At 42.9% G+C, this 26,928-nt stretch overlaps 1 protein-coding gene across 3 annotated transcripts; it reads left to right on the forward strand.

Annotated features, from left to right (window-relative positions):
* Nucleotides 1-822: 822 nt before the first annotated feature.
* Nucleotides 823-26,595, forward strand: mbd5 (methyl-CpG binding domain protein 5). Of its 3 annotated transcripts, none has more exons than XM_079672670.1 (10): nucleotides 823-942; nucleotides 4,943-5,631; nucleotides 9,932-10,034; nucleotides 12,398-12,569; nucleotides 12,664-14,973; nucleotides 20,165-20,385; nucleotides 20,646-21,740; nucleotides 21,888-21,964; nucleotides 22,418-22,493; nucleotides 23,194-26,595. In XM_079672670.1, the coding sequence occupies exons 2-10, from the start codon at nucleotides 5,519-5,521 to the stop codon at nucleotides 23,254-23,256; spliced, it is 4,230 nt and encodes a 1,409-aa protein (XP_079528796.1). In that variant the 5' UTR covers nucleotides 823-942; nucleotides 4,943-5,518; the 3' UTR covers nucleotides 23,257-26,595. The 3 variants fall into 3 exon arrangements, with proteins under 3 accessions (XP_079528796.1, XP_079528798.1, XP_079528797.1); XM_079672672.1 differs by having other exon boundaries at nucleotides 20,649-21,740; XM_079672671.1 differs by lacking the exon at nucleotides 823-942 and adding an exon at nucleotides 1,210-1,552.
* Nucleotides 26,596-26,928: the final 333 nt, after the last annotated feature.

Below are 26,928 nucleotides of genomic sequence, written 5' to 3' on the forward strand. Positions count from 1 at the left end.
GACCTTCAGACAAAATTCAAGCATTTTCTCCCTGAAATGCATCTCCTTTTTTTTGTACTTCAGATCACTGAACGCCCTCTATTTCTGAGCGCTTGTATTTTTTGCATCTGTTTATGCTTCAATACCACTATGTTGCATATTTTAAGGTCTGGTAAAAGTGTATTATATTGAATATTGTATAGTTTTTGTATTATTATGTTTATTTTTTTTGTTTTCCTTATTTTAGAGTCAATTCATTAAGGTTGATGAATTGCTAGAGGTGATACAGTCAAGTTTAATTGATGCCTGGAAATTATTATAATGAATTATTAACATAACAGCAATATGCAGCTAATAGTATTAACTTGCTCACACAATATTAATGACATAATAACTGCTGTTTATGGAGATATTGTCAGTGATTCTTTATCACTGACAATGCTTATAACTTTGATTATTACAGTGTTAGAATCAGTTTAAAGGTCCTTTATTTGTATTTGATTTAATTCTGCACCATGTTTGGCATCGACTACTAAAATTATTTGTATGTTGTGGATACCTCAATATAAAAAGGGTGCAACCGATTAATCTCTGGGGTCATTATTTGATTTTCTGTCAGAGGACTGAAATAAAATAAGTCAAATAACACAAGATATTGTTCTTTACTTTGCCAATGATAGCTGAAGCTCCCTCAGGAAGGCCCCCAAACCCCTCCAGAGAGAGCCATTACTGAAAACGACAGCACTGTGTGAGTCACCCCACCCACGCATCCAGTTGTTTCAAGATTATGTCATAATTGTGTTCCCAACTTTTTCCATGCAGAGCTCATGTATCTGAGCTCTGGGGGTAACGTGCATCACCTCTCCCATCTGCTGGCTGCTCCTGCAACGCATGCGCAGTGAGGCTCTCCATCATTTCCAATATCCCAGTGTAAGAGAACCAGCAGAGGCAGAGAACTAATGGGTAGGCTTCTTATTCTTATTTTTAAAAGGTCAGAAACGCACTGCTGCTCGCCCATTTCTCTGTATCAGTACCGGTGTGCATTCGCCGGCATGCCCGGGTTAGAACGGACTGTTTATGGTTTTATTTCACGCAGACAGAAACGTTAGTGCCTGAAAAGCGTCTCTGTCTTCTTCTTCGCTCTCTCTGCAAACGCAACGGGTTTGCACCTAGCATGCTAAGCTAACCCGTGCTAACTCGGCCTGGCCCTGGCCTTGCCTGGCCCCTTGGCTCGACACCTAACGCGGGCCTAGCTTCTGTTTTACTTCGACAATATAAAGTCGGAATGTGTGTGTCGGGTCCTCAACTTGGACAAACCCGGTTACGGGTCCCCAATTAAATGCTAAAGCGTTATTAGTGTAGCCGAGCTCGCCCTCTAATTCATTTTCGTTACAACAAGCTAGCTGGCTAGCTAACTAGCGATAGCTAGACAGCTGACGCTTGGCATGCTAACAGCCCCAGTTAGTTCAGATGCTGTTTCCAATGCATCAAAAAGCACAGTCAGACAAGACTGATTTCGCTTGTTGACACGGTCACTTCTCAACACGGAGGCCCACTGACGATGGTTTTGCAGGTATATATATTGCTTTGTGATAGAGTAGACAACATCAAACGCCAAACGGTTGTCGTTAAAACCTTAATAAAGCAACACTTGGCACAGTTGATAGGCAATCTGGCTAATGTTCACTAAGCTAATTGGCTATTAGCTAACGTTTAGGTACCTAGGGTTGCTTTGGTAGTGAACACAAGCGGTTGTCATGTTCTCCAGTTTTAGGGATAAGCTCTTGTCATGTAACGTTAGCCAACTTGTTAAGCTGTCACTTTTGAATGCTGCTGCAGGACAATATGGCTAATTTACCCCTACAGCTAGCATTAGCCAACTCCAGGGGCTTACAGCAAGATTTAAATGCTAGGTTGAGAATTAATGGATTTAATCTTGTCTGAAAGAGTATTGGTAGATGTCTTTGGTTCAGTGAGAGGAGATCAGAGGGCAGTATATACTGCTGATCTATTTTGGTGTTGCACAGTTTGTCCATTCCTATTTATCAAGCCCAGGATTATACTCCACACACAGTACATGCTTTGTGCAGGTTACTTCCACTGCTACCTATTCCCCAATCTTGCTATATTTGACAACATATTACTCTGTTCTCATGGCACTATGCGTTTAGATCACGAGGGGGCAGATATTATGCACCAAAATGCCCTAGGATTTGTGGGCAGGGACATATGTCACCATAAACGTGCCCCAGACTGCCTAGTAAACCTTACATTGAACATATTACAAGTTAAACGTCATAAACATGTGTTCAAGGTGACATATAGCACTGCAAACCTCTTAATGTACCTGCGTGGTAACACAAATGGAATCATAAATGGTCTGAGATCAATTGTTATTAGTGCTGTATATAAACATACACTTTATCTGCATACAACATGCATGGTGTTTAGTGCGTGACAAACCTTAAATCCCATTAAGTCAGGACTGCTGTGCGGCACATTCAGTATCAACATATATATGTCTTAAGGTTGTACTAGACTGAGATTGTGTTCCTTAATTTAAAAGGCTATCTTCTCACTGTTATCATTTCTTACTAGTTTTATTTAGGAGTCATATCATATTTAATGTTCATGTTTGTAACAGAGAAGTGTGTTACTACATTCCAAATGCTGGAACACTTTAGTCATGGCCTTAGAGATCTTGGGGTGGTCTGTATCGCAAGTTTTTGTGTACAGTTGACCAGATATGTTTGTGTTATGGTGAGAATGATACAACAAGTACTTCTTTAATTCCAGGACTAAAGACCTCTTTGATCAGAATAGTAAATAAAGAGGATGCATTGATTTGACTGTAAAATAACAAATATCACGATAAAAGCCACTGTAATGAAAACTTCCTTTTGACCACGTAATGAGATGCACAAAAGCTACTTTGTCTGATCATATTCTTACAAATGTGGACATTGAGAGAGAACATTTTCATTTACTTATTTGCCGTGCTTAATGGACTGCAAATCCAGTTACTCAAGAACCGTTGGCTGCGATTCCACTTGTCATTTTGATAGGATTTGTATCTAAACATTCTTTTCTTCCTGTCTTTCTGAGACTGCATTGCTGTAAGTCTCCATTGGCTATATTTATTTCTTCTTCTGCATGAACTCCTATTCCATACTTTCTGCCACAATAATACCATACGTCATCGTGGCTCATCAGTTCATTAAGCTTCATCTAGCTGGCTGCAGTCCACATGCTAAAGATTCACCAGTTCACTGATAACCAATGTAGTTTGCATATTGCTGAGTCCAATTGTATTGATGTAAAGCTTAAAGAGAAAACATTGATTTCATTTAAAGAAGAATGTGTGGTGATTTATAGTTAAGCATCAGAGTGCAACGCTAGACAGATCTATCGTACGTGATCAAGCTCCAGAAGCTGTCATTGAAATAGTGTCAGCTGGTCCAACTTCATTGCTGCAAAGCCACCCTGCCTTGGTCACTTAACAGAATATTTTGAGGAAAATCCACCTTTAGATGTTTCTAGTGCAGTAATAATTGAATTCCCACTGCATTTCTGGCTTTTAATGTCCCCAGTTTGACCACATCTGCTCTTCTCGCCTGTCTGCCCCTTTCTTTGTGCTGTGAATAATAAATGTGAAAACATAATCTTTAAAAACAATCCGCCTGCAGTAAAAGGTTACAGATTAGCAGGTACCATATGTTATTTGGACATGGTAATGCTTGAGAGTTGGGGAGAGATGGGCAGTAGAATAATGGAAGCCGTGATTTCAGTTTGTGCTTTTGCATTAGTTAGGGGGCTGATTTAGACTGTGTTCCTGTGCCAAACGTTAAAGATGAAAACATTGGCTTTGGCACCTTTTGTAATATTAATCAAGATGTCTTTGGTTTGAATCTGCTCCAGGATTTTGGCTGCAGATTACTCCCCTCTCTGCTTACGCCTTATTGTCTCTTTTTGGTTTGAGCAAGCACAAATACCAAAAATACCAAATGGAAAGCTTAGAAATAGAGGTGAAACATGTGTCACAGCAAGAGACATCCTCAAAGAGCAACTAAGCACTTGTTGGAAAAATAATGTCCCTTCAATGTGAACACCGTAATGTGAATGACGTTTTTTACCTTTGCATTTTCCAGACATGAATATCTAGGAAATGAGATTCAAACGATGTTAATGTCTCTCTGATAGAACACTACGCACTTCTCCTGAGATGATGAGGTGTTGCTTCTGCGTATTTCCAAGATAAAACGGCATACGTTTAACTGCGCCCTCCTTACCTCTCTCTCTTCCTCTGTGGTGGTGTCACTGGGTTCGGTCTCAGCAGCTCACAGGGCAGTTATGAGTCAGCAGCACCGACGGCAGAGAGGAGGCTTTGCATGGAGCGCCATCGCTCACATACTGAGTTCAGCCCCATTTCCCAGCAAACATAGTCTTCTAGCACTGTTTGAAATGCTCTGTCTGAGAGAGGGGAGAGGGGAAATAATAGCTTTTTCCTGTCATAGTATGGACTGCACACTTCTGAAAACATTACGTATTGCGATTTATCTTTGACTGATTTAGGAGTTTAAGAAAATGTAAATAATGCTGAGTCAATGTTGTTGTTGTTGTTGTCTATCCAGTGTCATAATTATGGCAAAAGTCTTGTGTTTATTCACAAGATGTTTTGTTAAACCTTTAATATTTGTACTACAATAGTGGAAGCATTTTAATGTACTATGCAGTATACTGAGCTTATCTGCAAAAGCAGCATTTTGATCATGTTTGGCTGTATAAAACCTGCTCCTGATCTTGTAACATATTGGATAATATTGCACTCTGGGAACAGAAGGTTTTTAAGGAGCTTTACTCTATTCCCAGAGCAGATTAAATTATGGACTTTTACTCATGCAAAGCAAATGAATCCCATCGACCATTAATTAATGTGTATTCTCTTTCCGTTCTGTCCTCACAGGAACCATGGGAATACCACTACCCAACTGCGTTTGGGATCCAATATGTTGAACACATTGTACTTGTCCGACTGAGGGACTGTGTCCTGGTAGGCAAAAGACAAATGGTAAAACATTAATAGTACACAACGATCCTGTGAAAGCACAGAGACTCCTGATCCCTGCTTCTGCAGCCAGCAATCTTCCTGAGTCACATGGCTCTGAGTGACAAGATGCAGTAATGGAAGTCCGTGCAATATTCAGCACTGTGTTGCACTGTTGGAGGAGCCTGTGACCTAAGATTTTCATAGTCATAACTACACTGTAGCTATGCACACATGACAATAAAAGCCTTGAAGTCTTCTAGCCATGAGGCAGCTGAAAGGGTAGGGTCTGCTGTGAGCTCGCCTCACCCTACCCCACCACCCACCCAGAGTCCTACGTTGAACCGTAATCCTGCAGCCCTACCCGTCTCCTTCACCCTCCCACCCCCTCCTCCATCACGGCTTTGGAAGACGGACATGACGTGCGTGGCGAGGACGCTGGTGGATGTCTGATATATATACCTCTGAGGTGTCGAGTGTAAAACCAGTGGAGCAATGAATGGCGGAAAGGACTGTGAGGCGGGAGATGAGAGGCATGCCACCCCTGTGCAGGTCCCCATTGGCTGGCAGCGCAAGGCGGAGCGCAGCGGAGGGGTCATATACATAAGGTAAGAGGAAGAGCAAGCAACACTGTTTTCAGTTCCATTATAAATGTATCTTTTCACTATTAATTAAATTAATATATTAGAGTATACATACTTGCTTAATATTTTTGACCAGTTGGGGATACTTACTAAAGCTGTCAGGCTCTTGACCCAAACAATTTGACAATATTGTCACACTTTTTTGACAGATTTGTAATAAAATAAGTCGTGCCAAAACAGGGTTTCCTCGGGGTCTTAAAAAGTATTAAAAGTTGATAAATCAATTTAGCGAAAATGAAGGCTATTAAAAGGCATTTTCCAAGGTATTACATTTTGTAGCTTGTTTTCAATAAGTATATAAATTGTCCAAAGAGGCTGCTCACTGGAGTGTGCCTGAATGGAATCATTGCGTAGGTGTGCAGTGTGATTCTGTGTAGTTTATTTATGGCATCCCGTTGGGTTTGACGTCATCTGAACAGGACATTGCACGCTCACTGAATGATAGCGCGAAGGCCTGTTTACGCCGGTTGTCAAACAATATCTTTATGGGGAAATGCAAGTTTGCGTCCAAATGGTTGGAAGATAAGGAGGAAGGAAAATCAATACTGTACACAGAGTTCCCGTTAGCCGGTAATTATCGGACTATGACCGGTAAAATATGCTGAAGACCGGCAAATCTAAATCTCTCCGGTCAAAGTATCCGGTCAAAATAATTTCCCCTTAGCGCAATACCGCATCAGTTGTGCAACTTGCGCCACTTATGTGACAGACAAGAAGAGTGTGTGACAGACAAGAATAGTCAATTCTAATGTCTAACACTTAATGTGGAGAAAGAGATGTCCTGTATGGGTTGATTGTGCGTTGATCTGTTGGTAATGCCTCGGGGTTCCGAGGCCTGTACTACGAAGCTGGTTCAACCTAACCTGGATATGTTTGAGTTAGCCGGTTGGCCTAATCCAAAACATACGCGCTCTCGCTAAACGGTACTACGACGCGGGTTATCAAGTGGATCGCTCAAGCCAGCCGTGCCCTATCTAGTTAGGTGCGCGTTCACATGAAAGGGGTGGTATTTGGAGCATTCGACCAATCACAAACATGGAGAAGCGTACTGACAGCGCAGCGTCATACTTCCTGAATGAAAAGTGAACTTTAATATTAGACAAATATGAAGAAGTTAAACTTTAAACATCCATGACTTAAACACTGTATCCAGGATAAAAGCCACATAGCTGCACCTGCAAGGTGAATACAGCTGGTAAAAGTAAAAGTGTTTGAATGCGTACATTAACAGGTTTATGATATCACTGCCCCGTCTAAGACACGATCTGACTTTAATTACATTTGACTCGAGTGTTTCGTCAACTTAATGTGTTGCTTAAAATAATACTTCTGCATACAGTATGTGACACTGTGAGTGTTGCACAGCCAGATACGGCTCAGCTGACTCAGATAAGGAGATATATGATACATTATGATGTGATATGCCGCGGACTGTACTTAATGTTACTCTGATCCGGTTACTTATGTTGTGGCAGATATTTAAGTAAGCTTTCTTTACGCTAATGTTATAATAGTCAGATTGCTCTGAAGATGGGAGGTGATATTCTATTAATGTTCACATTCACACAGTCGGTGATTTTTGCCGGCCGTCTTTCCTGCAACGGCAGCTTTTCTGTATTTCCTTTCTCCTGTAATATGACTTGATCGCTTTAAACTCTGCACACTGAGCTCTGATTGGTCAGCAGGCAGTGCTGTCACTGAGTTGAGCTTTTAGCCTGCAGCAGGTTAGCCGCACAGCATAAGTTACCATGGAGATCTAGCCTGCTAAAAAGAGAACCAGCTTCGTAGGACCGGAAACCCCGAGTTTTCCCTGAAGTTAGCCGCTAAGCGAAAATCCTGCTTCGTAGTATATCCCCCAGGTGGGCATGTAAACAAATGCATAATGCTGTGCTATACTTTGCGGCCTCACCCGGTTGCATAGTGACGCTTATTGTTTAGGTGTCTTTTAAGAAGCAGGTAGTCCTATCATTAGCTAGAACTAGCTGGATCTGATCGATATGGACATAAACGCAAGTAAAGTCTAATCTGACGGGAGAGAGAGATCAGCTGCTGCTGACGAGTCGACACGCAGCTCTGCATGATCACATGCAGCGGTGAGCGGAACAAAACACACACTTGAGGTTAGAATATCACACGTAGCTATTTTAATTACCTCTCAAACTACCGTAACTAGTTATAGATATGTTTAGTTTTACTGTCGGGTCACTCATTACTGATCCGCGAGCTGCTGATACTGACGGGTTGTCAGGAGAGGGAGAGAGCGCTCCGTTTATTATTCCCGTGTTATTGTAAGTTACTGTATACTTTTGAATAGTTAATCTACTATAATTAGTTTGTTTAATATCGAGTCATATCAATGTTTTAAAGCTCAATAAATAACAAAGAAGACCTTTGACCGACACTTTTCTAATTTTGCCCGGAAGATTTCAACTTTAACGGACATTTTGACTGGCAAAAAAATATTCTAATAGGAACTCTGACTGTATATAGTAACTGTGAGGTGAAGTGTGTCGCCAATGTAACCGGTTAAAACTCCAAGTGGCGATGAGGTCTAAACATTTATGGAAAGGGTCTTAAAAAAGGTCTTACATTTGACTTCAGGATTCCTGCATATACCCTGCAAAAGAGCGGCTAATTTAATAAAAAAAAGAATATGTGAGTTTGATAAAACTTGAATGGCTTTGCATAATTTTGACATCTTCAAATGTAAAGATATTCCCTCAAAAAAAATATAAAAGGCTACAAGAAGCACATCCTCTTATCTGGGAAGCAGAAGCCATAGTTGAAACAATATTAACAATGATTTCAATTGCAGTCATTTTTATTCTTTCATCTCTCGTGACTTATGTGGACAAAAGAAGGTGATTCCATTTTAGAAGTCCTTTAGTTGATATAGCAATACATCATCATCAGGATTTGTTGTCGGCCCCTCAAAATCAAAGATGGCCCAGCAGGTTTGTTTACACACGTTTGGCTCTCTAATTGATTTTCTCTGCAGGAGGTGAACAGCAACATGATATCTTTTGATGGTGTTTCTTTCTGTGTGTAGTCATGGTTTTTCCCCCAAATGACTCTCCTGAAGCAGCAGTGTTGTTTTTGGCAAAGGCTCTTGAACATATTGTTGCCGATAATACTGCAATAGGCGATCCCTTAAAAACTGGAGCCTACATGTTGTTAGACGGGGACATTTCAAGTCATTTGTACACCAAATCCACTCATCTTGTGCTACAGGGACTCGGGTTGGATCCCTTACTTGTGTGATTGTGTTATGAAGACTGGAAGTTGGTGTCCTTCCCGGCATACGAACCCCAGCACGTGCATTTACCAGCCACAATGAACTAAAGCAGTTGGCTGGTGTCAGGTTTATTTTGGGGGTTGGAAAGAATCCTGTCTACTTCTGTGACCGTGGCCTGATACTGTCACTGCACACTTGTATTTGCCCATGTTTTTTTTTACATTTGCTTGAGGGATGTGTAACTCCAGATCTCCTCAGTAGATATATTTGTTGTTTCAATGTGTGTGTTTGATACATAAACACTGCTCTTCATTCGTGGCAAGTTTGAAATATTTCACTGGGTGTGTACTTCAGATTTTATCCAACATATTTGGGCACTGAGCTCCCTCGTTTCTCCAGGGTTAAAACTGCTTCACTGACCTCCTGATCACATTTCTTGTATTTACTTATAGTCTTTTAATAATCCCGGTGTTATAGTCTTCTTTTGGGAGTACAAAAGGAAACGCCACAATAGAATAAGAGATAAGATAAGATTTATTGATCCCAATTTTGGAAATGTTTGTGTTGCAGCAGCATAAAAAGACATGGGTTTGTACAATACAAGTTAAAAGACAAGAAATAAACAAGAAAGTAGAAAATATACATTTACAAATTAACAAGATATAAAGCAAGGTATTATATATATACATAAGTATGTGACAGAATATTAAATATTAAGCTGAATAATAGGTTTATTTTTCTATAAATACTAGTAAATATAAATGTTTTTACATTTTTAATAAGAAATAAGTACACATATAAAAGGAAGACATTTACAAGCTTTTGCAAACTACTGCTTTCACATTGAGATTTTTGTGTTGTTGTAAGTGCACAGCAACCCGTATGCACAGAATTGATAATGAATTTAATTGTGGATTCCAAGTCGAATTGTGAATAACCAAAATATTGACACCCCTTAGTCTTTTTTCCTCTGGAGCGTTTGCACCTGACGTGTGTCCTCAGCCTGACTTTGTGTTTTTCTGTGTGCAGTCCCAGTGGCTCGCTGCTGTCCAGCTTGGAGCAGGTGAAGAGCTACCTGCTGACAGATGGGACCTGCAAGTGCGGCCTGGAGTGTCCACTCATCCTCCACAAGGTAATGTTTATCCTGATTCGTTTTAAACACAGCTGCAGAAGATTTCCTTAGAAGAGATTAAGAAATCCCAATCGGCAAATCAAATTAAAACGCTGTTGCCCAAAAGTTACAGCTGGACAAAGGCCCCTTGCGGATTAAAAACTGTCAATCAAACTTGCACTAGCAGGTGCCGTGTCTTTACTAGAACTGGCCAACATTTTGATAACTCACTTCATTAGAACTAAAAGAATCGATGTAGGCTCCAGCCACACGGAGACGATACAGTTCTCTCATATAGACGGTTCGGCCACACGAGGCCGACAGGGAAACGTAGAAACGATAACGGGTCCCAAGGTGGGTAGATCTGCGGACGCAACGCTCTGGGGGGCCAAACGACTGATTACGCCCTATACCATCATTTCCTGATAACGAAAATACTGACGGGCTGTCAGGAGAGGGGGAGGAAAAGAGAGGCTCCGTGTATTATTATTATTATATAGAGTCGTTATTCATTTGTTTCAAAGCTCAATAAATAACAAAGAAGACCTTTGACCGGAAGATTGAAACTTTAACGGACATGTTGACCGGCGGAAAAAAAATTCTAGCGGAAACTCTGCCGCTCGGTTCCCTTGTCCCTTGGAAGTGGGTGTTTTTCCTCTGCTGGTGGACTACCAGAGAGATTTACAACAGGAGCACACGCTTGCCTAGGGGAGGGAGAAAAAGAGCCAGAGCTCTGGCCCCTGCCTCTCCCCACCTCTGCTGCTAAATCCACCGCGGAGAATAAACAGAAGGGCAACCATGTGTGCTCGTGAAGTCTTCTTCACTGCTTTTGGTGCATTGACATGTTTCTGGTGCCGATTGCGTGTGGACGGAAGACTTTTTTGATATCGAATTTGGTTAGTTTTCGTTACCGTCTCCGTGTGGCTAGGGCCGTAATCTAAATGTACTTTATTAATCTCAACCAATTTAATACATATCATTTCCATAACCATAGGATTTTGCCTCAAGATAGGACACATTCCTTTTTTTGACCTTTGTTATGGCAGCTTGGAAGGAAGGGAAGGGGATAGAGGGAGGAATGAGGATGAAGTAAACATTTCTGTGAGGAGGAAACGGTGATACACAAGTCAAACCAAGGTGAAACAACTTCTGACAGGCGATTGTTAAAGTGATGCTCTTGTTTCTGTTTCAAATGTTCTTTGAGTATCAAAATCCAACACTGCTCTTTGAGGGACCAAGGTACACATTTTAAGGTTTGAGGTGGGGTGCCACTGTATCACATAACATGGGCTTATCTGACCGATTATGTTTCTTGAAGCTACATTTGTTCACAACTAGGGATGCTCCGTTCGATCGGCCGCTAAAAATGCTGATTGCGAGAACCGATCGCATGACGTAAAATACATGACACTTATCTCTGTGCGGCAAAACAAGCTCGCCAAAATGGCTTCACCGGTCTGGCAGTATTTTAAGGTGTCCGAAAATAGAGAGAGAGAGAGAGTCTCCCCCCCGCTCATTTCTCCCGTGTTATTCAACAAAGTTAATGTAAACTTGAATAATGTACTTCATTTGAATGTAATCATTATGTTGTTTTTGGAAGCGCCAGTGAATGAGCCCCATTAACTGAGTTTTAAGCATCACTTTAAATGGAAGATCCCCATAGGCCCCGCCCACTCGATGGGATCGGCGATTGGCCCCAAAATTGGCGATCGGAGCATCCCTATTCACAACACATCATGTCTGGGGAAATGTTGACTTCCTTGCTCTATCATTTCTAAAATATCCCCTTGTCCATTTGCCCCTGTATTGTCTTCTTTCAATATTCAGTGTGTAGGAAAACCTCAACTATCCTTAGATGTGGGATATTACTCCAAGGTGGGCGGGGTCACTTATGTCCCTTCTGTTTATCTCCAAGTTATTCACTGCACTCTGCACTGTTAAGATGGCATAGCCCTGAGGGACAAGTGTGAAGAAAATGCATGTCCACGTACACCTAGTTGGATTTGTTTTGGTAATGGCATCAGTGCATTTGTGGTTATCTTACTGAACCACAGAACTATTTGACTGTACCCACAGCATCCCCACAGTTCCTCTGATTAGCTGCAAAACCCACTATAATAAGCTCACTGATTTTTGATTTCAGTTGAATACATCGTACCACTCTATTCCTCACTTTTAACCTCCCCCTGTCCTTCTAGCCTTTTTGTCCTTCTGCAACTATTATAGTATAAGAATAAATCTCATAAAACAATTCAAATAAAAAAAAGTTTCCTCGCATCTCATTAAAGATGCAGCATTTCATTATTATAAGAGTATGAGAAAATATACATTGGTAGATTGGACCCTATATCTGTTTAAATCAACTCTATTATCTTTATCCCCAGGTGTTCAACTTTGACCCAGGGGCGGCTGTCAAGCAGAGGACAGCGGAGGATGTGAAAGCAGATGAAGACGTCACCAAACTCTGCATTCACAAGAGGAAGCTTCTGGCTGTGGCCACGCTGCGCAAGAGCATGGGGACGCATCCCCCTCTGAGGCTCACCAGCCCAGGAGGAGGTACGAGTCAATCGGCTCATTTTAGTCCGAAACATTCTTTGGTCCAAGGTGTTGTTTATTGATTTAACTGAAATATACTTTGTTTGGCTTGAAGGTACATCATCTGTGCTCGTTGCGCATTCCACATCTCAACGAGCAATAAGGACTAAGCTCCACGATGGCCTGCCCAACGCTGTCGGCCCAGACTGCAAGAATCCTTTCAAGATGATGATGGCGGCTGGACAGCAGCAGCATCAGAGGCTGTATCTTCCCCAGGAGATGGTAGGAGCCCAGCAGCCAGAGCTCTACTCTGTGTACGCCCGGCCGCAGAGGCTGGGCAGTGGGGAGCCGGGCCCCAAATCCCCTTACCGGGTTGGGTATGGAGGCATGCTGAGCCCACCTCCCTCCAGTGTTAAGCTGTATGGAGATGGCTCACAGTCTCCGTGTGCAGACTCTTTGGGCAGCCCTGATGGTTTTCAGAGGACCAATCCTTGTGGCTTTCCAGGAGCCGGGAGTCCTGGCTCTGCCTCCATCCATGGAAACGCAAGGACGCCTCTTTCCCCACCCAGTGTAATGCTCCATGGCTCCCCTGCGGGCCAGCTCTCTTGCATCATGACAGGGAGGACTAGCACGCCCCTCTCCCCCACGGCCACTGCCAAAAGCCCTGTCATGAACATGAACATCCCCCGGGGAAACTTCCACCCTGGTATGGATATGCCCCGTGCAGCATTTCACCATAAAACACAGCCCCCTGTGCACCCCGTACAGCCTCTTCCATCCATACCACCATCCTGCGCCCTTCAGAAAAGGCAGTTGACCTTTGAAAAAGACCCATTAGGCATCCTAGACCCCATCCCCAGCAAGCAAGTCAGCAAGCCCCCCATCAATGCCCCACACCCCTCCAACTTCCAGCCTAACATCCACTCTCAGGTACAAATGATGAATGTAAACATACCCCCTCCCGCCATTGTTCCCTTGGCAAGCAACTTACCTTTACCTACAGTGAAGTCGGGGCCTGTGGGGCATGGCGGCCACGTTCAAAGGACTCAACAGGGTGGTCCGACTTCCTCCATGTCCCCCTCCCCGGTCACTTCCCCGGTCCATATGGCAGGACCTGCCCTTGGGAGAATGGAGGCCTCTCCTCATCGCTCACGCTCATCCTCCACCTCATCTGAACACGGGAGCTTTGCAATGCCCTCGGGGCACCAGGGCCCGTGTGGCAACATTAAGGCCCCTCCTCGTTCCCCCAGGTCCGCCATGGGATCTCCAAGGCCAGCCATGCCCTCCAGCCCCTCCACCAACAAAACTGATGCGCACCACCAGTACAAAGACTCCCAGATGCTGCCAGGCATGGGAAACTCCATATGCCCCCAGCAGCACAGCAACCCCATGTACTCGCCCACCTCTTCTTCCTCGTCGTCCTCTTCTATGGCGACCCCTAGCGCTTCCCAGAAGGGCCATCCAGGACTCCTGGGGATGCCCCTCAACCAGATTCTCAACCAACAGAACGCCGCTTCCTTCCCCGCCAGCAGCCTCCTGTCAGCCGCAGCCAAAGCACAGCTAGCAAATCAAAACAAACTCAGCGCTGCCGGCAGCAGCCCTGCAGCTGGTGGTGGGGGGGCCGGTATGGGGGCTGGTGGTAACGGTAATGGAGGAGGTGGCGGACACCCTGGCTCTACTAGCGGCCCTCGAGGCATGGAGGGACACAGCACTTTAAACTCAATGCTCCCGCCAAACTCCACCATGCTGCTCAAATCTCCCGAGGGCCAGAGCGGTCGGGCGGCTCTTAGAGACAAGCTCATGGCCCAGCAGAGGGACCCCATGCGCAAACGGAAGCAGTCATCAGGCAACACTGTCGTAAACCACGACACCAGTAACAACATGGTCTACAACATGCTTAACAAACGAGCCATGGTTGCACCCCACATGGCGGGGCCCAGTGCCACTGATCAGCTGCGAAAAGTGGGCAGACTGGGAAACCTTCCCCAAAACACCTCCATGGCCCAGCTGCTGCAGTCCATGAGCTGCCAGAGCTCTCACAACCATCGTCCAGGACTTAGCCCGGGCCCTCAAGGATCTGCACAGCTGCACTACAGCGACAGCACAGGCCTGGTCCCCGCTGGCCCTCAGCAGAACCTCCTGGCTCAGCAGAGGTTGCGGGGTCCTGGAGACGCAATGCAGCACTGTCAGAACATGGACCCCTCTGGGGGCCATCTGGTCCCTCGTCCGGGCCAGTTCCCTGACATGATGGCCCAGATGCACGACGGAATGCCGCTAGGACGCCCTCACAATAACGCCCCCCCACTGTCCCATCCCGGCCCTCACCCCTCGCAGCAGAACCTCCTTCACAGTATGAGGCGGACTAACATGGTGATGCCGCACGAAGGGGGTGATGGAGGCTGTACGCAGAACATCTCTGAAACAGGTGAGACATTTTATAATGCACTGTGCTCTATTCAGTAGTTAACCCACAATGTGTACAATTACTGCTAAATGTTTCAACTTTAGATTAGTTAAACTTACTAAAATAACACAGCAGAGGCTTATTATTATATTATGTATTGTTTATATTTTGTACACGGGTCATATTTTGGATATTTGTATTTCATCCCTAAAATAGTTCCAGTTATTTAAATTAGGACCGCCTGAATTATATGGCTGCGAGTCCTTTACATTGTTAATTAACATGCAGAATATTTTCTTTTTTTATAGTTTGGTCTACAAAATGACAGCAAATGTTGTTAAGGGCCATTTCCATTTCCTCATAGGCCAAGGGGATATCTTAAAATGTCAGCCCAATATCAAAAGATATTCATTAAATAATTGCCAACTTTTCTCCTTGGTGGTTAATTTAATGATCCCACTATTTCGTGACAGTAGGGTGCTGTAGTCCAAACTGTCCTCTCGCTGTCTGGAGGGTGTTATAGGCTGGTTGGATGAAGATGTGGTTTCTATGGTTATGAGTGAACTAAAACCAAAGGATTTGTGTGATAGGCCCGGAGCCTGGACAGTGGGGCTCCTGCACTATCTCCGAGCTAATGAGCAGGCCCCTAATCTTTGGAGGCTCGGATAATTGTCAGTCAGCCAGTGTTTCTTTTTGTTTTATTTCTATGCGAGCATCAGTCAATGGTGTAAGAAGATGGAAATGGGATCTGGATCATGCTTTAAGGGAAACAGCCTAGATTGGGCACTCTAAAGAGCTAGCCGGTCGCTATAGTAACGATAGACCATGAATAGAGACCCGAGTGAAGCTTTTGATGAGGGTTTTGGCCTGTGTGTGTGTGTGTGTTTATGTGTGTCTGTCTATGACTACTTGAGGATTACAGTGTGTGTGCATATGAATGACTTTGTGTGTGTGTTTTTTTTGTGTGTGTCTGCTTGCATTCATGTGAGCGTTTCTTTTGAAAGCATCGCAAGGCCTAGATTTAGTCTGTTTTTCCTTGTCTGAGTTTATGTATTTGTTGTGCATCTGTGTCCACATGTATTTCTAATGGAGATAGCACCAAGGCAGGGGTGAAGGGGCCAGTGGAATTGTATTATCACTCCACCATTGTAACCACTGGCCCAAGAGCATTCGTCCAAAGAAATCCACTAATAATGAAGAAAATTAACACATTTGTTGCCATAGTAATTTATTAACAAACTACATTACTATTTGGACTACAACATTTGAATCATCAGTTCTTCCTCATTTTCCTCAATTGTTCATATTTTGTTTATTAAAATAATTGTATTGTGGTCATTGTTAAAACATTTCTGCTATTATCATTATTATGAGTATATTATTATTTGTATAATGCTGCTTTCTGCTTTTCAGCTTTTTTTTTTTCCTACTCATTTTAATGGCTGGTTCATTTTGAAGTCTCACTGCTGAACTCAATATATTGTCTTGGTTGAAAACAACTTGACTTTTTGTATGTAAATAATCAATCTAATGTTTGGTTTGCACCCTCTGCTCATGTATTGGTGCTTTGCTACCATTCGTAGGGCCTTAGCACCATTACCTTTTAGTGCCTCTGCAGCATTGATGTACCGTAATTTTCGGACTATAAGGCGCACCTGAATATAAGCCGCAGCAGCTAAATTGAATGATGTGTACATATATAAGCCGCACTGGACTATAAGCCGCAGGTGTTTTAATGTTTAATTACCATATGTAAGGGTTCGTGCACAGAGGGGATTGTCGGGAAAGAGATGGCTGTTTGAGGAAGCTCCCATTTATTAACATTTCAACAAACAAGTTGCATATTTGCATAACGTATTCAAGTGTCACCATTTAGTGCAATAGTAGCTACAGAACATGTACTGTGCTGTGTAAACTGTACTGTATCACATAGCGTTTCAGACACACAACATTTTCAACTTTCAAACTTAAACGGTGCGCTCCCAGCGCACGTACCGGCAGTGATCTACAGCAGTGGTTTTCAACCAGTGGTACGGGGACAAACTGTCTCGCTCTCGTAATGTCTGTATGTCCTGCTCTCGTTCTGTCTCTTGTACCACTCTCGGTTCCACTTTTACTTTTGCGCGCTACCTGTCTCACTCTTTTCCGGCCTCCAGCTTTTCCTGCTGGAACCCGCCGCTTAAAGTTGGGGGTCCGCGGACCGGCCATAGAGCCCATAGAGTTAAAGGTGGTGGCCGTTAGCTGTAAAAATCCATAGATTAGCCGCACCGTTATATAAGCCGCAGCGTCGAAAAATGGGAAAAAAGGCGCGGCTTACAGTCCGAAAATTACGGTACTCATACATGTACATCCCATGGTCTTAATCGTAGAACAGGTAGTATAAACAATCAGGAGTCCTTAGAGTCATTTGTGTCCATCCTAATTATAAACTTGATTAGCTACATGTTTTGTTTTTGGCAAACTTTTCTGTAAAGTTCTACAACAGTCATTTAAAAAAATGTCCACCCTATAATGTACCTCTGATGTTGAATGTATTGGCCTGGTTAGAGTATCCTTATATTGTTGTGACGTCTAATGTTTTCTGTTTAGTTGTAAGTGAAGATTTCTACAATATACAGTAGAAAGAAGAAACAGTTAGCTGCAGTGCCTCTAGTGGTCCAACAGGGTTCCCGCCGGGTCTTAAAAAGTCTTAAATTTGATAATCAGAATTTAAGGCCTTTAAAAAGTCATAAATATGACAAAAAAGATAAGAAAGGTCTTAAATAAGATTTAGAAGGTCTTAAAAATGATGGGATTAGAAAGGTACTTCTGTGTTACGATCGCGTCTAAATGTGTTTTGGGGAAAATATCCGGGTTGAAAAGTAACCAGTTTAACAATAATAATAATAATAATAATAATAATAGCCTTTCAGTTCCCCCCGACAATTTGTATTGAAATAAATCAACATGGAACCAGTAATCACTAACTTTGTTTCCCCCGGCCCCTTATCGGAGAACATCCAGCTAGTAACCTAGCAACCAACCAAGCTTCAGCTAGCGGCAGTCAGAAAGTCAGGTATCTTCGAATCTACTAACAAATATATATGGGGAAGTTCAACATGTTTGGTTGGAAAACATCGAATTTAGTGCTTGGTTGAAACTAGTTGAGGGGATCGTGTTTGAATCCCCTTTTGCAAACAAAATTTGTGTTTGTTTTGCTAATGTAGCGTTAGCTAGTGCAGCGTTATCTAGTGCAGCGTTAGCTAGTGCAGCGTTAGCTAGTGCAGCAGTCTACGTCAACCCTAATAGCGAAGGTGCTGTGGACGCTAAATACCGTAGCAAAACACCAATCATACAACAGCATGAAGGCAGCAGAGCTCTGAATATACTGTAGCTCTTGACACACACACACACACACACACTTTTTGTTTAACACACTAACACAGTTCTGTGTACTGTTATGCTGTTAAGTTCAGTCATCGTTCTTATGTTGAACATGAATACATTCACTTTGTAAGTAATTATGGGACGTATTTCTTCTTTCATACTTTCTTGCCGTGAAATAGGTCTTAAATTCTATTCAAAGTGGTTTTAAAAAGTCTTACATGAGTTGGTGAAACCTGCAGGAACCCTGTAAAACCCATCAGTGTTTTGGAGAATCTCTGAGGGGGCAAAGTGAATTGCCTCAGCTCATCTTATCAAAAGGGTCTCTCCTAGGTTGAGGGTCCATGGTGGCAAAGGCACATAAGCCCTCACAGGCTCTTGGGACAAAATAATATTCTCTCACCAAATGTTATGCCTCTGAGAAGTTCTGTTGATTTTCTCATACTTGAAGCTAATTTTGACGACATGTTGGGGGTCTTAAGAGCAATGGAAGCTCTTTTATCATTAGCCTCTAACCATCTGTTTCTGGACAGCTAGCAAGCTTTGAAGCCCCCCCATATCCACTCCTGCCATCAACAAATACTCCAAAGTTCATTGTAACCCCCCCACTAGACCTCCTGCCACCCAGCTGACCACACCCCCCCATCCCCCAGCAGAATAAAATCACCTCGTCGTAACCCCCCTCGTCCACCCACCCGACTCCCCCAACAAGCTTCCCGGCAGTGGACAGCACCACCAATCATCACTCGGTTCCTATGGCAACCTCCCCCGGCAACAGCCGTCACTATATCATAGCGGTAGCGGAGGATGTGGGGAGTAAAGCGGGGGAGGGGGTCTCAGTGTTAGAGAGGAGAGAGAGAGAGAGGGGAAGAAAGAAAGGAGGAGAACACACACAGCTGCCCTTCAGCTACGTAGCATCGCACCAGCTGCTCCAGTCGCCCCCCACACACACACACACACACACACACACACACACACACACACACACACACACACACACACACACACACACACACACACACACACAGCGTTAGGCCTCGAAGATTTTGTACGTGGCTTTGTCTGCATAACATTGCTGGTGGGCTTTTTCTTCATTCATTGATACATCTGTGGCCTTGATGTGTTTTTGTTTTGTGTGTTCTGTCCTTCTAAGTAATCAGTCTGCTCCGCATCTGGCAGCACGTCCATCTGTTAGTTTGGGTGCAACAGATTGCTAATGTGCAACTTTTTGCTTTTAATGTAACTGTCTCACTTGGGAATCACTAGCCAGCCTTCCAGTGTATTGCATTTATTCGAGCCGCCCACACAAGAGATCTGCTTCCACACAACAAGATGTTATTTTTTCTATTTGTGTAAAGTATGGTGCTCCCAAAAGCCTGAATGGAAGTCGAAGAGATAAAGCAGAACATATTTTCCAAAGTCTGCTTGAATTGTGCAATGTGTTAAATAATTATCCCGTGAGAAACACTGGATGTACAATCTTTCTATAATATCATACATGTAATGTCCCAGAAAGAAATGCAGTCAATAATGTTAGTATCATTTTACTCTAATCATTTTAATATAAACAATGCAAGGGACCCCGTTTTAAGAGACATTAAGATGTAATACTTTAGACATTGGAATTTAATTGGCAAAAAAAAAAATTTAATCTCCAAACATGTATAAACATGAAAAGAATAAAACCACACACACATGTAGTTCACATTCTTAATTGAACAATGCATCTGGCAATAACGAGGACAGCAAAAATGACCAGTTATGTCCATATATTTAGTATGCTAAGTAGATCTTGAGACAGGATGATTTTAAGACCCCTTTGACTGATATTGTGTCCACGGTGTTGCAGGAAACCCCTCGTCCCTTGGCTGTGGCATGAGCAGTCTGCAGCAACACGTGAACCCAGGCGGAGGGCAGATGTACCAGCAGCAGGTCCACCAGGGCATGCAGCAGGGCCCCCCCCCCCATCCGGCCTACCAGGGGCAGCAGCACTTCTCTGACAACCCCCCCTACACAGACGCAAACAACGCCAACGCCAGCTCCATGGCCTGCCTCTATCAGAACTGCCAGGTGGGAGGACGAGATACATTTGGATCTCTGTGACATTTAACATAGTTATACAAAACAACCTCAATCTGTGACCTTGATAGCTTGTTATCATCTTTTTGTATTTAGTCTTAGTACCTGGGTCAATGACAACTGTTGACATTATAGATTTTATATTTATCAGCGTCTGGTTTCTGTCTCCCAAGCCATGTTGTTGCTATAGTAACTGTTATACATGTTAGTCATACATTTATTGATGAAATTAACCCCGCCCTTGTGCCCAGCAGGGGATGTTGTCGCACCCTCAGTTCAGGGAGGGGCAGCAGCCGCAGGGCGAGGGGCTTCCTTCAGGTCCAGCTGGGGGCGACAGGGGCCCTGGAGGCGGCCCCGAGTCGGTGGACGCCATCTACAGAGCTGTGGTTGACGCCGCCAGCAAGGGCATGCACGTCACCATAACAACCACAGTGAGCGGCACCACGCAGGCCAGCCCGGTGCCCGTCCTCAGCGCCATGAGTGCCTTCACCACCTCCATAGGGGAGCCGGTCAACCTCCCCCAAGCAGTGAGCAGCGTCCTGCACCGGCACCAGGACGTGGAGGGGGTCCCGCAGCAGGCCAGGCCCAGGCAGGTGAGGCACGGTCGTGGTCAGAAGGATCCAGGGAAGAGCACCCCAGAGGGCCCGGAGCCAAGTGACTACTTCCGTTCTCCTGGCCGTGGGACCCCCAGGGGGCAGTGGGACGGGGAGCACGGGGGAGGCTTTGACGTTCATAGCAACAACGCCTGGGGAGGGGAGGAGTTTCTGGAGTGCTCCACCCAAGTGAGGAGTAGTCCCTGTATGGAGCGCCCCGTCAGCCTGGCCCCCGCTCCCCCCTGCCCCAATGAGGGGTCCAACGACCACGGCTTTCTGGACGACGGCTACCGCTTCAACAACTGCAACCGGACACTCGCCAATTACAAGGAGCGCCTGGAGCAGACGGTGGAGCGCTGCGTGCTCATCAACGGCGCCACCCCCCACTTCAGCAGCCGGGTTTACGGTGACGTCCTAGGCCCCCCGAGGCAGGAGCTGACGGGGGACGACCAGTCTCCCAGCTCGTCCACCAGTCTGGAGGGGCCCCTGGCCACAGCCAAAGACTACAGCCACTACAACGGCCACTTCAACGGCATGGCGCCCAGCCCCTCGGACACAAAGAGCCTGAGCAGCGAGGAGGACCTGCGGCAGCCGGACTCCCCCTCCTCAGAGCTGCTGCACTACCGCTCCAGGACCTTCAACATGGGGGAGCTGGTGTGGGGCCAGCTGAAGGGCTTCCCACCCTGGCCTGCCAAGCTGGCCGGGGACGAACAAGTGCACAGCGCTGCCATGCAGCTGCGGGAGCAGGCCAAGGTGAGAGACCCTCTGTGATCGCATTATTGTACCAGCCAGCTTTCCTTTTCAGAGTTAATGTGCAGTGAAGGCGGATCTCAGGCTGAACAATTTAGCCTTCTGTTCCAATATGTCCATGTTTAAAGGTTTTCTCATTTCTCCATGCAGGTAGAGCCAGAGAAACTAAAAACACTAACTCACCACGACTTGGAGGCCCTCGACCGAGCCACCAAAAGAGGCCTGAAGTGAGTGAACGGCTCCCCCATATGGTAGCTTTAGGTTATAACCATTTTAAACACCAGAGAGAATCAGTGCTGAGACAGGGGGTCTAATTTCTACTTATTATTTTGATGCTTAAATAGCTAGAGGCTCTGGGGGTATTTACCAGTTTGAACTAGTTTACCAGAATACATTTGATCACATGTTTAGATGTTAACTGTTAAAACATGTTACTTGAAGAAGATGCATAAAGATAAGCTTCATGCTTTTTTACAGACAAGTCACAGCCATTAAGCTGTTACTGAATAATGGCTGCAGTTAAGCAATAGATCACACTATTCATTTGTTTGTTATGCGTTGGGCCCTGAAAACCAAATGTTGTTGTCCACGCAGCGACTAAACTAATACCAAGAGCAACAACCTCTCTGTCTGGCTGCTTTAGTTTAATGTGATTAATGTAAAATGTTAATGTTCAACAGACCGGGGAAACTGAATAATCATTTGGAAGCTGCTATCCACGAGGCCATGAGTGAGCTGGATAAGATGTCGGGCACGGTGAGTTTGAGAAAATGTAATAATCTGTATCCTCTTGCTCCTCCGTTTCCTGTCCCTATAATGCTTGTTTCCTTGTTCTGTCCCTATAATGCTTGTTTCCTTGTTCTGTCCCTATAATGTTTGTTTCCTTGTTCTGTTCCTATAATGCTTGTTTCCTTGTTCTGTCCCTATAATGCTTGTTTCCTTGTTCTGTCCCTATAATGTTTGTTTCCTTGTTCTGTCCCTATAATGCTTGTTTCCTTGTTCTGTCCCTATAATGTTTGTTTCCTTGTTCTGTCCCTATAATGTTTGTTTCCTTGTTCTGTCCCTATAATGCTTGTTTCCTTGTTCTGTCCCTATAATGTTTGTTTCCTTGTTCTGTCCCTATAATGCTTGTTTCCTTGTTCTGTCCCTATAATGCTTGTTTCCTTGTTCTGTCCCTATAATGTTTGTTTCCTTGTTCTGTCCCTATAATGCTTGTTTCCTTGTTCTGTCCCTATAATGTTTGTTTCCTTGTTCTGTCCCTATAATGCTTGTTTCCTTGTTCTGTCCCTATAATGTTTGTTTCCTTGTTCTGTCCCTATAATGTTTGTTTCCTTGTTCTGTCCCTATTATGCTTGTTTCCTTGTTCTGTCCCTATTATGCTTGTTTCCTTGTTCTGTCCCTATTATGCTTGTTTCCTTGTTCTGTCCCTATAATGTTTGTTTCCATCTGCCTCCAGATCCCATCGAGGGATCGTCAGGTGAAACTCCCCAAGCCTAAGAGGAGGAAGATATCCAGATAACATTGAATGTGTCGGCCCAACAATGTCCTCAGGCCTTCGGAGACGTCGTCCGTTCAGCCTTGAAGCGATCTGAGCTCTAACAGGTGCTACATGGACTGTCAGTGGTACATCCATGATATCGACTTGACTCAATGACTGAAGGTGCTGGAACTCCAATCACCAATACAGTTTGAACTGTAGAGAAAAAGAAGAAAAATGAGAAAAACATTGGTTGCAATTTGTCTACAGCTCACTGAATTAACTATTTTTTTCTAGTATAAGATAGTAAAACAAACAAAAAGCTACAAGCATTACCTTACATATTTAAGAAAAATAGACAGTCCAAATATTTCTGATACATTTTCAATATGTATATAGATAATCCTGAAATGTCATGCTATTAAGAATTGTATGTAAATATTGTACAATGTCATGTACAAGCATACCTAATGCACATTTTATCTTTTATTGTACAAAAAGAAAGCAGAAGTGTACCAATGTCTTGGTTTCTATTCAGAAATGCGGTTGCGTACGGCCGCGTGCATAGGATAAATAAGAAAACAGTCTAAAGCTTTTATATGATGAACTGTAAGACGTGCTGTTTTTTTGTTTTTTTTGTAAGGGAACAGCAGTGGAACAGGCATGAGTATACGAGTTCTCCATTATGAGTTCAGTGTTCATTTGCATTGGAGAAAAAAAGACACAAAACAGAATGAACTTTACCAGCAGAAAGTGTTCAATGTTCCCCTAAAGCATGATGGGAAATGACGAGCAGCCGGACAAATATTGGTAAATCTCCATCTGCTCCACCAGGAAAATCTTGAAATGTAGAGACTTCTGGTTAGACTGTGTTTATTTGGTTTACCAATCATCGAAACTGACAGACAAAAGAAAGTCCGAAGCGAAAATCCACCCTCAGCCACTTGTTCAATAGGTGTAATAATTATGGCGCCCTTGCATTTAAAAAAAATATACATTTCGGGTGAACCAACATTGATTATTTTCCAAGATGCCAGGTGGTTGAATGGCAACTATTTTAACAATTATCTGTCTTTTTTATTTAAAGAAAAAAAGGGAAAGAATGATCCTAAAATTAATGTTAAGGCTTCTCAAATGTCAAGATTTCCTATAATTCGGTCATATAATTTTTAATTAAATATATTCCATGTATGGGTGGAAAAAAAGGACAGAGAAATTACCAGGATATTCTTTTTCTCAGTTTCTTTGCATTTGATAGATTTAACAATAATTAAATAACAATAATGAATCCTGTTAAGTCACTTCATAATGAACACAATAGTTGAAACCCCACTTAATAATGACCGTGACAGTATTTGAACTGTATTAAGACAACACAAGAGAATGCAACATGAAATCACGACTACAAGTGTCTTTGGGTGGATTTCTCCTTCAACTCCAGCCTAGAATCTCGCCTGCATTGATGAATTATGACATTTGGTGGTTGTGATTATGTTCTCATGTTTGTACAGTGATTATTTTTTTCACGAGTGTCGTCCTTTGGGCCACATGGATAGCTTAAGTAAAATCACCAGGAACACTAACTCCAGAGCAGTGAAAGCATTTCTCGCATTTAGGGGCCTTGTGTAATTTTTTTGCTTACTTATGATGTAAATTATTTATGTACAGTACTCCATATTTATTTTAAGCTTTACAAATATGCTAGATGGCAATAATACTACCAAGAGTTGAGAACTCAAGCCTTATATGTGTATATGTATGTTTTCTTAACAGTGAATAGATCATGTGTCCGTTACAAAGTTCCTTTTTATTTAAGAATAGGGATGACAGATAACAGCGAGGCGTTCTGATCTACTTGTTTTTGTTACAAATTGTGTTATAAGTTAAAGGAGGGAAACCGTAACAACGTCTGCTTCCAAGACCATACTATTTATAATATGCACATCTAAAAAGGCAGTGTTTGTGTTGACGCTGCGAAGCAAAATCAGTCTTAATATCGAAAGTGATGCTTAGCCACTCCTCCAGATCAAAACCGAGCAACTACAACCTGAAATCTCTCCAGAATGATCAAGTGCAATATACGAATGGATGGCAACAGCTCAAAAACTCTGCGTCTATGATTGTTTGAAACCTTTTTCTTTAACTCTGAATTACACAGCAACTTCTTTCAGATGTCCTAACCGAAGAGCAAACAAGTAGTCATTTATTTGTAGCTTTACCTTTTACATGTACTTTCAAAGCTGTTACTCCCATTTGAATTTGATTGAATTACTTGAACTTATTGCAATGTTTCTGAGGGTAACCCTAAAACCAAATAGAACACTACTTTGTGAAGAATGTCTTTTCTTTCTCAGCCCAGTATAACATCAAAAACACTACTATTAAAACACATCCACAAGTTGTATAGCCCCGAAGAATCCCACTTATGTACTTAAGTTTAATATCATACTCTATGTTCTAAACTAGCCTCGAAGTCAAACTATGTATTACAGCAAAGTAAACAATATAGGCATTTTAATTTTTGTTCAGGAACTGAAGTTGTACTGTATTTCTCATGAGGTCGATCCCTCGAAACATGTTTGTGAACACTGAAGAATGCAGTGAATAAGCACTGAATTTGCTTAATGTCAAGATAAAAGACATTGTCAGCCTCTCCGTAATATTCTACGGTTAATATCTCCTTCCTTATTTTTCTTCAGTGTGCCCACTTTTCTTTGAGTTTTTTCTCAAATCTGTGGCAAGGGAATCCCTCCGGCTGATTTGAAAATGTGACGTTTGGTGTCGAGAACACATGAGCTCTTTCGGTAAAGTTCATTCTGCCTCTCCTCCCTCCCTGTTTTTTTGTGCAATGACATGACGGAGCCCAGTCCGGGAACCCATGTGTTATTATGAATCTGTTGGATCAGTTTCATGTTATTTGTGGTCAAGAGTTCAAAGCATTTTTTGTGTTTGAGACGGTATGTGCAGTCTATTTTGTTTCTCCTCCCGCCTGTGATTGTGTGTTGGTGTGCGAGTGTGATTTTTATTTTTAGTTTATTGCTCTTTGAATCTCATTTTCCTCTTTCATCGTCAGTATTTTATTTTTTCAACTTGTAATTCAGTATATATTTTCTCACTAATATATACTTTACAAAAAATAGACCTGCGTGAAGTATGATGTGCACTTGATTGCTCTTGTTTATTTTTATTGCATTAATGTGGGCTAGGGATAGTTTGTCAGTCCATTATTTTGAGATTGTTTGGACTTTTTTTAATGGTTTGATGTAAGCAGCATTTTTTTGTAAATATTGTGAAACATTACAGGTCATGCCGTGATGTAACATTTTGAATAATGTTGCACAGATGTTTAAGATATTAAAAACATGGACACTCTTACTTGAATCATTTGCCGTGTATTGCTTATTTGTTTGTCTCCTGATATTTATTATACAGGTTTTTTGTATTCTAAGTATAAAAAAACCCAAAATGAATTAACTTAGTTAAAATTATGATTAATCAAATAGTTTGGAGTTTAAGAGCCATTTTTTAAGTCTTGTTGCACACTGCCCTCTTGTGGGCAAATAGGAACACCTCGGAATACTCTAAGAAAAAGACTAGAAATATACTAGTTAATATTCGAAATAAAAACACCCTGTAGTTGACATTATTTATTGAACAGTATACTAGATAGAATATCCACATTTTAATTTAGTTTTTGTCAAACAAGAAGTATCC

Source organism: Notothenia rossii, assembly GCF_949606895.1.
Source record: "Notothenia rossii genome assembly, chromosome: 3".
Lineage (NCBI taxonomy): Eukaryota > Metazoa > Chordata > Actinopteri > Perciformes > Nototheniidae > Notothenia > Notothenia rossii.